The sequence below is a fragment of the Hippocampus zosterae genome, chromosome 9, assembly GCF_025434085.1.
Source record: "Hippocampus zosterae strain Florida chromosome 9, ASM2543408v3, whole genome shotgun sequence".
Lineage (NCBI taxonomy): Eukaryota > Metazoa > Chordata > Actinopteri > Syngnathiformes > Syngnathidae > Hippocampus > Hippocampus zosterae.
Window position 1 is genome coordinate 21,300,953 of NC_067459.1, and position 13,471 is coordinate 21,314,423.

At 50.0% G+C, this 13,471-nt stretch overlaps 3 protein-coding genes across 3 annotated transcripts in view; 1 reads left to right on the plus strand and 2 right to left on the minus strand.

Annotated features, from left to right (window-relative positions):
- tsen2 (TSEN2 tRNA splicing endonuclease subunit) overlaps nucleotides 1-13,471 on the plus strand; it is a 122,338-nt gene that overhangs the window by 59,195 nt on the left and 49,672 nt on the right. The gene's annotated exons all lie outside the window — the stretch shown is intronic.
- Nucleotides 242-7,523, minus strand: aldh4a1 (aldehyde dehydrogenase 4 family, member A1). The gene is made up of 15 exons (XM_052076092.1): nucleotides 7,352-7,523; nucleotides 4,930-5,026; nucleotides 4,747-4,839; nucleotides 4,627-4,674; nucleotides 4,359-4,514; nucleotides 4,133-4,282; nucleotides 3,977-4,051; nucleotides 3,706-3,893; nucleotides 3,091-3,164; nucleotides 2,813-3,009; nucleotides 1,649-1,696; nucleotides 1,417-1,569; nucleotides 1,023-1,144; nucleotides 808-926; nucleotides 242-674 (listed from the first exon to the last, which is right to left on the minus strand). Exons 1-15 carry the CDS (start codon nucleotides 7,468-7,470, stop codon nucleotides 562-564), a joined length of 1,752 nt encoding a protein of 583 aa, XP_051932052.1. The 5' UTR covers nucleotides 7,471-7,523; the 3' UTR covers nucleotides 242-561.
- On the minus strand, nucleotides 8,669-11,943 carry LOC127607605 (protein phosphatase 1 regulatory subunit 15B). Its single transcript, XM_052076087.1, has 2 exons — nucleotides 9,636-11,943; nucleotides 8,669-9,378 (listed from the first exon to the last, which is right to left on the minus strand). The coding sequence occupies exons 1-2, from the start codon at nucleotides 11,211-11,213 to the stop codon at nucleotides 9,103-9,105; spliced, it is 1,854 nt and encodes a 617-aa protein (XP_051932047.1). The 5' UTR covers nucleotides 11,214-11,943; the 3' UTR covers nucleotides 8,669-9,102.

The window sequence follows — 13,471 nt, forward strand, 5'->3', positions numbered from 1 at the left end:
AATCAAAGTCCCCAGCTGCGTAATATTGTTGCTCTTCTCATAATATTCCTGTGCACTATTCCGAGAGTGGTTAATGGATGCCCCTTCCATTCATTTCCGAACGCATCCCATAGTCTCAAGCAATCAGCATGTCATACTTGAATAGTTTCCATCTGGACTGCTTGGCCCACTGGTATCCCCAGTTGGAGCGTTTTGTTGCATGTAGATTTTTTTAAAATAAATAAAGCTAACAACAACCCTGAGTAGAAGGTGTGATCTGTCACATTATTTTTATTTTTCAGTCAAAACTAAACGGTTTCATAACTTCACAGTGTTTGTTAGAAGAAAAAAAACATGCCAGGTCTTCAACACTCACAATTCCCTTATTACATATATTAATATCAATTGATTTTGAACTGATTTGCAGGTAGATTTATAAAAATATTTATAAAAAGCCGTCGATTTTCCTCTTGAAACACGTCACGCAGTTGTCGCTCCATTGACAGCAGAGTTCAGTACAAAGTGGGCCGGGGTACGCTGGACGGCTTCGTGCAATTGGACGGCAGCAGAGGCACTCCCCCCTTATGCCATGTAGGGATACTTCCACTGTGTGAGTGGGACGTGCGTTTCCTTGACGACCTGCGGAGATGTCCAGCGGAGGACGTAGTGTGGGCCACCCGGTTTGTCGTTGGTGCCTGACAAACGCAAAAAAAAAAAAAAAAGTTGATTTCCCCTTCCTCTATTGTGGTGCACCTCCAGATTAGACGCTGGAATGTACAAAAACCTATCTGTATGTCAAGGCGCCACTGTCTCTGTGTCAGTTCTGACCTGACGCTCTTGCGCCCCCAAACGGCTGTTGCGCCACAACGGAGCCCGTCGACTTGTCGTTGATGTAAAAATTCCCTGCGGCATTCCTCAGGATTTTGGACGCCTCGTCCACCACGCTCCTGAAAAAAAAAGGTCACCTGACACCAATCAAAAGGCAACAGGCCACGTATCGCACGTCGGCGTTTGGCCCCGCCCCCAGGCAGGCGCAGTCTTACCTGTCCAGAGCGAAGACGGCGCCGGTAAGCGCGTAAGGGGACGTACGGTCCACCAAACTGAGAACGTCCTTGTAGTCATCATCCGGATAGACGTACACAGACAGAACCGGACCGAAAATCTCCTGAAAGACAAACGCAGCGATCGCCCCCGACACAAAGTCAGAGCATGGATAGGGTCCAGCAGCCCCTGTAACCTTTGTGAGGATCAAGCGGATCAGAAAATGGATGGAGGGAGGATGTCTGCTTTCATTTCATTACAACTCTTCAACTTGCAATTTTGCAAACTGAAAAAAAAAATTAATCGCGACAGTTACAACCGCGATGAGTGACGCAAGGCTGTCTCACAACACAAAGAGCAAAAGTCGAGCGGACAGAGGGAAGTAACGCATGTGACCTGGGCCATGATGGGATGTTGGGGGTCTTTAGTGGTGATGATGGTGGGCTCCACGAAGTACCCCTTGGAGTCATCGCAGTTGCCCCCAGCAATAACCTCCAGCTCGGGGGATGATTTGGCCTCATCCAAATACTTCTTGATACGGCTGAATGACTGTCAAAATTCACGGCAAGACGTCAGCGCGTGCGTCGGCGTGTGCGCGCAGGCGTGCGTGCGAACAGGAAGGCCCCACCTTGTCGTCGATGACGGCCGAGAAGAAGGCGCCAAAGTCTTCCACGGGCTGAAAGACAAGAACAAGCCATGTTTCATTTTTACGCAGGCATAAGAATGATTCATTCATTCATCTTCCGAACCGTTTGATCCTCACTAGGGTCGCGGGGGGTGCTGGAGCCCATCCCAACTGTCTTCGGGCAGTAGGCGGGGGAAACCCTGAATCAGTTGCCAGCCAATCGCAGGGCACACAGAGACGAACAACCATCCATGCTCACACTCACACCTAGGGACAATTTAGAGTGTTCAATCAGCCTGCCACGCATGTTTTTGGAATGTGGGAGGAAACCGGAGCACCCGGAGAAAACCCACGCAGGCCCGGGGAGAACATGCAAACTCCACACAGGGAGGCCGGAGCTGGAATCGAACCCGGTACCTCTGCACTGTGAAGCCGACGTGCTAACCACTGGGCTACCGGGCCGCCTAAGAATGATTCAAACGTTTGTTTTTGAAAAAGAAGAATTAACAATTCACCCGTCCCTGCCTGCCACAAATAAACTCCCCCACCCCCATTTATTAAATATTTGATTATTATGGTTACAAAGACTTGAAAGTACGGTGGTAGAAATATGACAAAGCCGTTTAAAAAAAAAAGTCTCAAGTGTCTACAAGACCCAGAGAATCCGGAACACCCAATCAGAGTCAGAAGGCATGCCGAACGAGGTGTCAATCATTTGTTTCTTGACGCAACGGACGAGATCGGAGGTCAGCACGAGGCCGCCAGAGTGTGGCCACAAGTGCAAGATCAAAGTTGCGACTTTTGTCTCCGTTTAGTTGTTTTTCCTCGGGCACGGGGCTTGTAAAAGAAACGCACCACAACATGCTTGGCATGTCAGGATTCTACTTCCTATCAGCGAACATCATTTTCATAGCAAGGTTGCTAAAGTTGCATGTTACTAATGTCATATTGATCGCTTTCAGAAATACAAGTAAGCGTACATTTTCATGTATACGAACTGCAATTCACGTATGAAGGCTCTCTCTCTATGTCAAGTGCCTTCCGATAACTTTGCGAATTGGGAAAAAAAATGGAAACGGAAATGCTGGGTGGGGGCCATACTTTAGTCACCCCGAACCCTGCCGGAGAAGCTTTGAGGAGAGGTGAAAATGAAGAAGAGGAACTGACATCTCCCACGCGTATTTGCTTGACGGCGTCGAGCAGCTGCCGCTTGACGTCGGGCCACAGGCCGGCGGGCACGTACATCCTGGAGCAGGCCGAACACTTCTGGCCCCCGTACTCGAAGGCCGAGCGCACCGTTCCGTTCACCACGCTGCGCACGTTGGCGGATTTGTGCACAAAGTGGAAATTCTTGCCGCCGCACTCTTGACGGGACAAGGAGGAAGAGGTGAGACGGAAGAGTTCCGCTGCCGCCGCTAGCTTGCGGGCGGTCGGTCGGTCCTCACCTCCGGCCAGCCTGGGGAAGGTCTTGTACATGTCCAGGTTGTGGGCCACCTGCTTCCACAGGTGCTTGAAGGTCCTGCGTGCAAAGAAGAAAAAAATGGTCGCATGGGACTTTTTTTTTGGGGGGGGGGGGTAATCGAGATCAATCAGATGAAGGAAAACCAGGACAAAATTTAGTCACAAAAAAAAAACATTGGAAAGCTGACTCAGCTGAATTGAACAAAGTGCTTTCGGGACATTCATTCATTCATCTTCCGAACCGCTTGAACCTCACTAGGGTCGCGGGGGGTGCTGGAGCTTATCCCAGCTGTCTCCGGGCAGTAGGCGGGGGACACCCTGAATCGGTTGCCAGCCAATCGCAGGGCACACAGAAACGAACAACCATCTACGCCCACACTCACACCTAGGGACAATTTAGAGTGTTCAATCAGCCTGCCACGCATGTTTTTGGAATGTGGGAGGAAACCGGAGCACCCGGAGAAAACCCACGCAGGACCGGCGAGAACATGCAAACTCCACACAGGGAGGCCGGAGCTGGAATCGAACCCGGTACCTCTGCACTGTGAAGCCGACGTGCTAACCACTGGACTACCGGGCCGCCAGCCAGAATCACTTACGGGACACTGCCAGTGAAATTGATTCCTGCCAGGTGCTCGGAGGATGTCACGGCGTCTCCAAAGACGGGACCGTCGGCCGGCAGGAACTGGATGATGTTGGGCGGGAGGCCAGACTCGCGCAGGATCCGGTAGACGGCGTAGCTCGCCGACATGGCCGTGTCGCTGGGTTTCCACAGGACCACGTTACCCTGAACGCCACGCACGTTGCACAAGTGACTCTTTTGCAAAGTGCGCGCCAGGAAAACCTTTCCCCCCCCCCCGTCTCACTCACCATCACCGCCGGCGTTGCTGCCAAATTCCCGCCAATGGCGGTGAAGTTGAAAGGAGCCACGGCGGCCACGAAGCCCTGATGGTAAAATTGGGTGGGTGGGGGGTTGTGTTGACGCTCCTGGATGAAAAAGGAGGGAATGAAGCGCTCACGCGTTACCTCAAGGCCACGGTAGATGGCGGTGTTGGTGCTGCCCTCGGCGTCCATCGGTTGAGCCGCCTCCAGCTCCACGGCGTGTTTGGCGTTGAAGCGGAAGAAGTCGATGAGCTCGGCGGCGGCGTCGATCTCCGCCTGGATTACCGTTTTGCCCTGGGAGCCCGCCCGCAGCAGAGCCGGGTTCTTAACATCTTAGCGGCGGCGGCTAAAGCTAATGTGAGTCGCTCACCTGTCCAATCATGGTCTTAGCGAGTACTTCGCCTCGTTTGGCCCCGCTGATGACGTCCGCCGCCTTGAAAAGGACCGCCGCTCGGTCCTGGACGGGTTTCAGGTCCCACTCGCGTCGGGCTGCCACCGACGCCGCAATGGCTTTGTGGATAAGGTCCTGCAAGCAGGCAATCGATATTCATATCCACTTTTCGGATGCGCGGCACAACAGGGGGGTGAATGAGTCCTGGTCATTTGCCGATTGAGAACCAGCGGCGCAAGATTGTCACCTTGTCGGCATAGCAGAACTTGGAGACTTTGTGTGCGTGGTTGAAGGGCTTGAAAAGAGAAAAGATGCGAGAGCTCAAGAAATGATTCCACAAGTAACAGATTACAAGGCGTGGACTCACAGACAGTTGGTATCGGATATCAGCGGTCCAAATGTGTTCATCGCCGACCACGCACGGAATCTCCTCCGTGCTCGACTTCACCTGCTCCAGTGCCTGATCAGGCGTGCACACAGAAAAAAAAAAAGAGAGACATGACATTGCATTCTTGCGTGCAGAAGGGCCGGCAAAAAAAAAAAAGCAGACCTGCAGGAGCTGTTGTCTTTCGGGACTCCCGCTTTTGAAATCGAGGACGGGCTCATTCCTCACCGACACGCTGGCGCAGCAGGCTGAACCCTTCAAACTGAAAGCACAATACAAGTTTGGCTTAAACTCACACTGCAGCTCGATTCCCACTTTTCTGCCCACAGGTTACATGGCGCATTTGAATGTGGAACAACAACGCTCACTCGCGTGTTGACCTGAGGCTCATGGGCACAATAGCGTCTTATTGATTCATTATTCGCATTCCGCATGTTTGTTACAAATGTTTTCTGCTCCTTGACTAGAATCCACCGATGCCTAATTAAAACAAACACCTGAAAACTGTTAGATAAGATAAGATATCCTTTATTCGTCCCACAATGGGGAAATTTAGGTGAGCAGCTTTGCACAAAGCCGCATGTCCTTTTGAGGCGCAACTGCGTAATTGCGTGCGCCAAATCGGAGTTATCCGTAATCTGCAAAGAAGAAGTCGAGACCCGCAAATGAACGATTGTCTTGCAACTGAAAATGGGGCCCAACAAGATGAACCTCTGAACTTGCTGAAGCATCCATCCATCTTCTACCGCTTATCCGGGGCCGGGTCGCAGGGGCAACAGCTTTAGCAGGGAAGCCCAGACTTCCCTCTCCCTAGCTACTTCTTCCAGCTCTCCCCGGGGGATCCCGAGGCGTTCCCAGGCCAGATGGGTGACATAGTCTCTCCAGCATGTCCTGGGTCTTCCTCGGGGTCTCCTCCCGGTGGGACATGCCCGGAACACCTCACCAGGGAGGCGTTCAGGAGGCATCCGAATCAGATGCCCAAGCCACCTCATCTGGCTCCTCTCGATGTGGAGGAGAAGCGGCTCGACTCGGAGCCCCTCCCGGATGACCGAGCTTCTCACCTTATCTCTAAGGGAGTGCCCTGACACCCTGCGGAGAAAACTCATTTCGCCCGCTTGTATCCGGGATCTCGTTCTTTCGGTCACGACCCATAGCTCGTGACCATAGATGAGGGTTGGAACGTAGATCGACCGGTAAATTGAGAGCTTCGCCCTTTGGATCAGCTCCTTCTTCACCACGACAGACCGATACAACGTCCCAAGCACTATTTGGAAAACCGCAATGTAAGCTTGGTTATTTAATAACATGATTGTTAATGTAACTTTTTCCATGACTCTTGAACATAGCTCCGACATGTTTTAATTCTGTATTTTTAGTATGTAAAAGAGCAAACAATGAAAAATAAAACACACTTTGGTACGACCGAGTAAAAGCGCTGGTTTGTTTAAGCAATTTCAGCAAACAAAAAACCCAGATAGGCTAACTTAATGATAATAATGATGTCTGAAGGTGTTTGAAAAAAGTGCACATTTCTCCAGGCGTCAACAGTGACTTCATGTACTGTTTAACTTATTAACTTGCCCGTCAAACACAGCTGAAGGTCAGCAAACAACAGGGAAACACAGCACGGCCATCACGCATGGAGGAAAAACAGCAGCGCACTCGATGTCAAAATATTATCCCAACTGTGAATCATGACAGTGAGAACATCAGAGGATGAGGTGCTTTGCTACATAAGGGCCTGGACAACTTGCGATCATCAACTGGAAAATTAATCCACAAGTTTCCTGTAAAGACATTTTGCGCAGCAAGTGGAGACCTCCCATCACACAGTTCAAACTCAAAAGACGACAACTGTCGGAATGAGACAGTCACTCTAATCGGCAATTCGGAAGATGTGTCCAGAATGGCCCGGTCAAGGTCCTGACCTCAACCTCATTCTGGAGATTCTGCAGCTGCATGACTTCAAGCCAGCCAAAAACAGCAGAAGAATCTTGCTGAACTGCAATGGCCCAAAAATAATTGTGATGACACAAAATGTTTACTGCCGAAAGATGCAAGACCGCTTCTTCGCTGGAGCGTCTCACCCGGTTTCTTGTGTGTCTGTGAGTGAAATGTGGAACATTAACTTATGTCAAAGAGTGGACGTGATGCAACAGCGCACGCGCGCGCACAGACACGCGCACACTCATACTATCTTAGTTTTAATTCAGTTTAGTTAGTTAATTAAGTTTACTTAGTTTAATTAACTCAGGTGCTAAGCACTCTTGGACCTTGGCAAAACACTCAGTCACAAAAACAGGTGGACGGACAGACCGAGAAGGCAGACAGACATCGTAGACACGCGCACGCGAGCATACACGCAGAATAAAGACTGAAATAAACGGCGAGGTTAACCATGTTGACTGCCATGTTCGCACGAAGCCACATTATGGGCGGGGCTTCTCGCATCTCGTGCCCCAATCAGTTGTTAGCATTAGCGTTAGCTGGATGACTTCCAGCCGAGGTGACCGAGTCGAATTGTTTTTGTCTGGCCGTCAACTTATGCTGCTTCTCGCTTGCCTGTACGGGGCACGAGTAAACTCACCCGCGCCATGAGGGCCGTCTGGCCGCCGCCGCAGCTGCTGCTGTCGTTACTGCTGTTGTCACTCTAAGCATGCTTTCAGCAACAGCACGAGCACAAGAGTGACGCAGTAGCGGCAACATCAGCGGCAACACCCACTTAACCGTCCGGTACCGCCTCCAAACAGCTGACGTACGGCTCCTCTTTATTTATACAACGAAGGACGACAAAAAATTGCACCAATCAGACGACACAGTTGGGTGGTACTGCCAACTGATTGGCTGAGTCACAGCCCGGCCCCCTGCCAGTCAATAAATGTATTCTCATCCGAACACAAAACAATCTTCTCTCATAAAAATTCGTTGGCATTTGATCTCGTTCTCTCTTCTCACGGATCTTGGTTGGACAGGCGGATGCTTGACATGACCACAACACATACACACACAGCGTGATCATGTCGATGACCACGTGGTGTCGCTGTCGCCTGCACTGTTCTGTACTTAGTGGACGCTATCTGGTTTCTCGGACCCAAATGGAGCGCAAGATGAAGACCAAAATGTTTCTCTTCGCTACAAAAGGGTCCATTGGACTGCCGGCTAGTAGGAAGCGTGTACTTTGGGATTAACAGGAAAAGTAGTGTTTCGCCAGTGCGACGCCATAAAAACTTATTTTGAAGTCATTTTGTGTTTTCTTATCAAGTACATATACATGGAAAAACGACATACCAATTCTTCAATTCAGCTCTTAGGACCTATTTTTTCATGTCATAGTTATCCAAAACGTTGTGACAGGCATTTGAAATGAACAAGAAACGGAAGTGGCCTGCCCATTTTTTTCCATGAGTGCAGACTGTGCACGCGAAGATCCTGAGTGTACATGAACAAAGTCCACGTGTGTGTGAACTGCTGAATGGATGACAGGAAGTGTGTGTAGCGTTGAGGATTCTCCTGCAAGGGACCGACCATAAAAATGATCGACACTCCTGATACGTACCTCATTATTTGTGGTTACCCGAGACCTGAGCAACTCTGACGTCATTTTCAGTCGACACCTGGTGGCAAAATGCGTTTTAAAGGTATATCAGGTTATCAAATTCATTATAGACTGAATATTAACTGTTTACTCACGAAAATGACAAAAAAGTAATCCCTTAAAAATGCAAATTTTAAAATGTGATTAAAAAAACCTTCACATAAAAAAAACTAAACTTCTAAAAATAAAACTAAGGCAATTTTAAACAATGCTCCATTCACCCCAAAACATAATTATTCTCCTCCTATTGGCTGATACATTTGAGGATGAGCAGCCAATCCCAGTTGAAGACTGACCACCAAGCAGTCAAGCAGTTCACCTGTTTATTGATCAGGTGAGCAAACAGCAGCAGGAAGTGACCCCACCCAGTGACCACGCCTTACAAAAATACAACAGAAGCATTTGTGTTGAAAATACTCCCCACATTTGAGTCTTTCTTGACTTCTTGTCCAAAGAACCAATCAAACGTCTCAATGCTGCTCGGCTGATCAACTCAATTTCCAGTCATTGAAATTAGACTTCCAGTATTAATACATACTTTGTGTGTGTGTGTGTGTGCCTCAAATCACATGGAAAATGCTTGCTCCATGGATGTTGCATGTATGTCAAAAGTGTCTCAATACTCTTGGCATGTGACCAGTTGTCACATGAGCACTCTTTGGCTTCCAATCGAACACAGTTCATGGGGGGGGGTTTAAAAAAAAACAACACTAGTTTCGTTTGGCATCACAGGTTAGAGCTCGTCAGTCAGATGTGGCCGGCGCAGGGGTGAGGCTGTTGTCGCAGCAGCTCACGCTTGGAGCCGAGTCAGCTTCGTGCCCGTTGATGCGGCAGTATGCCCGGCGCCGATGCTCGGGCTGCAGGCAGTAAGCCAGGGTAAGCTCCGCCTCCTGGCAGCGCCGCAGGAAACGGCCTCGGTCGCGCGCCACCTCCTCCCATGGTCCACGACGGTCTTCCTTTTCGGCCGCGTCAGAGCCCGACGCGATGAAGAACTCCTCCACCACGTCACTGAAACGAACCTGAATAACACGGGAACGTTTAACCCAGTGAGACTCAAATCATGAATAAAGTACATCAGACACAGGAGGTGGCACTACAAAATAATATAAATTCTTGACGAGGAAGTAAAAGTTCTACAAAGTGTAAAAAAAAAAAAAAAAACTAAGTGGTCATCGTTCCTAAAACATCACATGACACCTTTCCCTGGTGAAGTGGAAACAAGAAGGAAGTCATGCTCTCTCAGGAAGTGAGCTTGGATAACAAAATAAAAGTGTACCTTTTTGGCTGAGGCGAAAGTTCGTGTGAAGCCGCCGTCCATCCTGTCAGCGGCGGGCAGCTCCGTGGCCCTCGGGGGCGTAGACTGCGCTTTCCCTGTGCTGAGCGGAGCCTGGAAGTTGAGCAAACTGTACGGGTCAGAAGGGGTCAACGATGCCAGCAGGAGGAGGCTTTCTGGATCGTCTGCTTCGCCGCCAGAATCATCCCACGCATCCTGACCCAAGGGGAGCAAGGAGGGCGACACAGTGGCAGTAGTAGCAACAGGAACGGGGTGGGGAGCGGCGCAGCCCGTGTGGAGCCGGGCACTGAAGTGTTGAGGGTTGTACGGGTCATCATGGCGACACAATGACGCCAGCAAACGTGCCGTCTCCTCGTCACCACCACCTTCCTCATCTTCATCAGACGAAGACCAGTCGGACGAGAGGTCAGACGAGCCTGAGCTATCGAAGCCATCATCGTGGGTAAAGTCCGTGTCTGACTGGCTGTCGTCGTCGCTGCACGGGCAGCCCATGATGAAGGCGATCCCGACGTTACGACACTGCGGCACCGCCATCCGAGTCTCATGACTCCCCTCCATCTTATCGACCGTCGCATCGTCGGGCGGGCTGTCCTCAGTCACGTCACCTTGCGAATCCGTCCAATTCGTGGGCTGTACGTGCATGTCGCAGGGCGCCGCGACTGACTGGCAGGTGTGACCCATCCCATCTGCAGTTGTGTGACACTCTGCCATCATCTCGTCAGGTGGGCCTTCCTCAGACACCCGACCCGCCTCAATCTTGTCGGCCATGCGATCAGGGAGTCTGTCCAGTATGGTGTGACCTGGCGCGTCCGTCTGATTGACGTGCACGTTGCAGAGCGCACCGGCAGAGCGGCACGTGTGACACTTGAGGCCGTGTTCCTCCTCCAGGCTGTAGTAGCCGTTGTCCTGGTCGGTCGCCACCACACCGCAGTTCTGGACGCCATCCGGGCCTGTATTGACCAACGCTTCCTCTTTGTGGACTGTCGCTCCAGCGCTTTCGGAACATAGGTTGCCAGAGACCAAAATACAACGTTGCTCTTTTGTCAACTTTGAGCTTTGCGGGGCACAAAAGTCCTCATGGACTGATCGCAGGCCAGCGTGGGACAAATCAAAGGATAGTGGCTCTCCCCCCCATAAGCCTCCCCACCCGCCCCTCATCCCGTCCTTCCAGGAGCTCTGTGCGTCCCAAGCGAAAAAGGTACCAGAGGAAGACGCCTCGGAGTTCTGGCCAGGTTTAATTCCTAATTGGCACAGAGACTGCTCGCTATCGCTGAGCCAAGACCAAGTGGGTGCGCCAAGTTCTTTCTGGTCTTGGGCCACATCTACACGTGCCCCGCTGGGCTGCCACTTCGAGCCGGAGGTGGCGCCGCCTCCGCCGCCACCGAGGCCCGGAAGATATTTGGAGACGAAGGACAATGCGGGCCTGGACAGCACCGAGAGCAAGCTGAGCCACGAGCTTTCCTGAGCAGCGAGGCCGGCAGAGGATCCGCGCAGGCCGGCTGAGGTGGCCAGGCTTCGCCCGCCTGGTAGTCCACCCTCGCTACTGACATTTTTGAACATGTTTTACCCTCCAAGGAAAAAGTGACCAAATGCTTTAGTAGAATTTTCATACACACACACACACACACAAACACAACACTAAAAAGTGGTCAGTTTCCAGAAGTTGGTAATGTGACAGCTGTGACGTCGCACGGACAGCTATCGAGTCCACGTTTGACTTCACTTGCCACTAAAAGTTTCCGCAATGGGAGAGTGTCCATTCTGGAGACATCCCGCTTACTCGGACTGGTGAGCAGCACAGCGACCGTGAGGATTGGCGGGCACTCGGGGAAGTCGGACCGCAACGCGGCCGAGGTCGGCGGCGGCGCTCTGGCCGTTCGGCGGTCGCTGCTCCTTCGGCTTCGTTCTGCACAACGATGCGCTAGCGAGGGGCGCACGAGGAACACCGGGGACCTGGCAAGACCGCATCCAAGCCATGCTGCTCGTCTCCGGACGTCGAGCGGAGCGTACCGGTCCGTTCGTGTTAGCTTAGCTTATTTTAGCTCAGTTAGCAGCTCCCCAATGGCCAAAATTCCTCCGAAAAAGAAAGGGACAAAAACACTGGACGTCACAAAAATGGATTCTGGTGTCGTCTACAAGTCCAAAACTCCCAGTTGAAGCCTTAATATTGAGTTTCAGGGCAGAAGTTTGGCCTCCAACCGCGTTATTCGTTTCCGTTCGGCGACCAGAGGATTTCATCAGAAAAGTCAAGGGAACGTCTGACAATGACAGGCGAAAAAAAGCGGGTGGGGGAGGCAGGGAGCGTCGCAGTGTTCCACGAGCCGAGCAGCTGCTGGCTTGTTACGTAAGAAGAAGACAAAATGTTCTTGAGTTATTTTTTTAACATATCCACCAAACATTCTCGGATTCAGACGCCAACTCGTTCACATTCAACTTCGTTTCCTTTTATTTCTATTGCACTGGGCCCAAAGGTCCCCAATGCTTAGGTACAGAGGTGGCTTAAGTACTCATACTCTGTACGTAACGTCTAACTACGTAACTACATTTTGTATTGAAAAAAACAAGACTGGGAAAACTACACCGATGACATGGCACACACTTAGACTGTAGTTTATGTCAAATCTTACATTTTGAAATACAAGATGTGCACCGCGAGAGTGGCTGCCTTTACAGCAGCTCCCATTTTGTTCTTCTACTTCTTCCTTCCATAACTTTGCTGCTGTGAATTGGGAATTTCTCTATTGTGAGACTAATAATGGTTTTCTCATCTTAACCGTTTTTTCTTTAGTTGTAAGAAAATAATTGTTGTGATTTGAGATGACTGCATTGAAAGACTTTTGACTGTCATATGCCATTTCAATGACAAAAAAAAACTATTCCAGACAGCAGGCTATTGTCTTGTTTTTTTAAATGGATTTTGAAGGTCTCAATGGACTTACAAAGTCTCCTTCTTGTCTCGTTCTCGGAAAGTGCCATCTTGAGCACAAGGCTTCAACGTACTGTCATGTACTAAGTTGATGAATAATGCAACTACAGTAGTTGATAAGAGCCATATGTGTTGTGTTGCAAAGAGGAAAAAAAGCAAGTCAGCAATCAGCCTTCAGTTCAAGTTTATTTTCTAGTGCAAATCATACCAAGTGAAAGTTTCACATCAACGGAAATGCTTGTTGGATGTAAATGGCGAGTATGAAGTTACGTTACGCGTTTACATTCGGCTCAGCCTGTGACATCACTTCCTGGCACATAGCGTTGAATCCTCGCAGGTTTAAAAAGGTCAAATTTCACAGTCTGTGTTTGTTTCAACAAAAACGCAAAAATACTGCCGCTGAGTCCGACGGCTATAAAAGTAGAAAATCACATCTGCAAAGAGGAATGAAATGAAAAGTTCAGTCACATGATGCTGGTCTGATTTCCGTGATCACCGCCTCCGTTTCCCACAATACATCTGTGATCGCACAACAACTGCAGCACGAGAGGTCAAGAAGGAGCTTCACTTATGGCGTTGGCAATACAACTTGGAAGCCAACTGTACATGTGCCCTGGACGAGCATTCATTACCTATCCTACTAGTGCGCTCATTTGTCCATACTGTCGTAAGCTCCGTCTTAACTCGTAAGACAATTCAGCACACCAGTAGAACTACCTGTGACTAATGAGGCAAAAACCGTGCACTAGTTGACAAATGCATTTTACTACTGACATTAAAAAAATTTTACTCATTAACACGTAGCACTTCACAAGCAGAACTAGTATGATGCAATTGTCAACTAGAACAAGTTCTGCCTCACCTGTGACACACAGCAGTAGTCATTGTACGA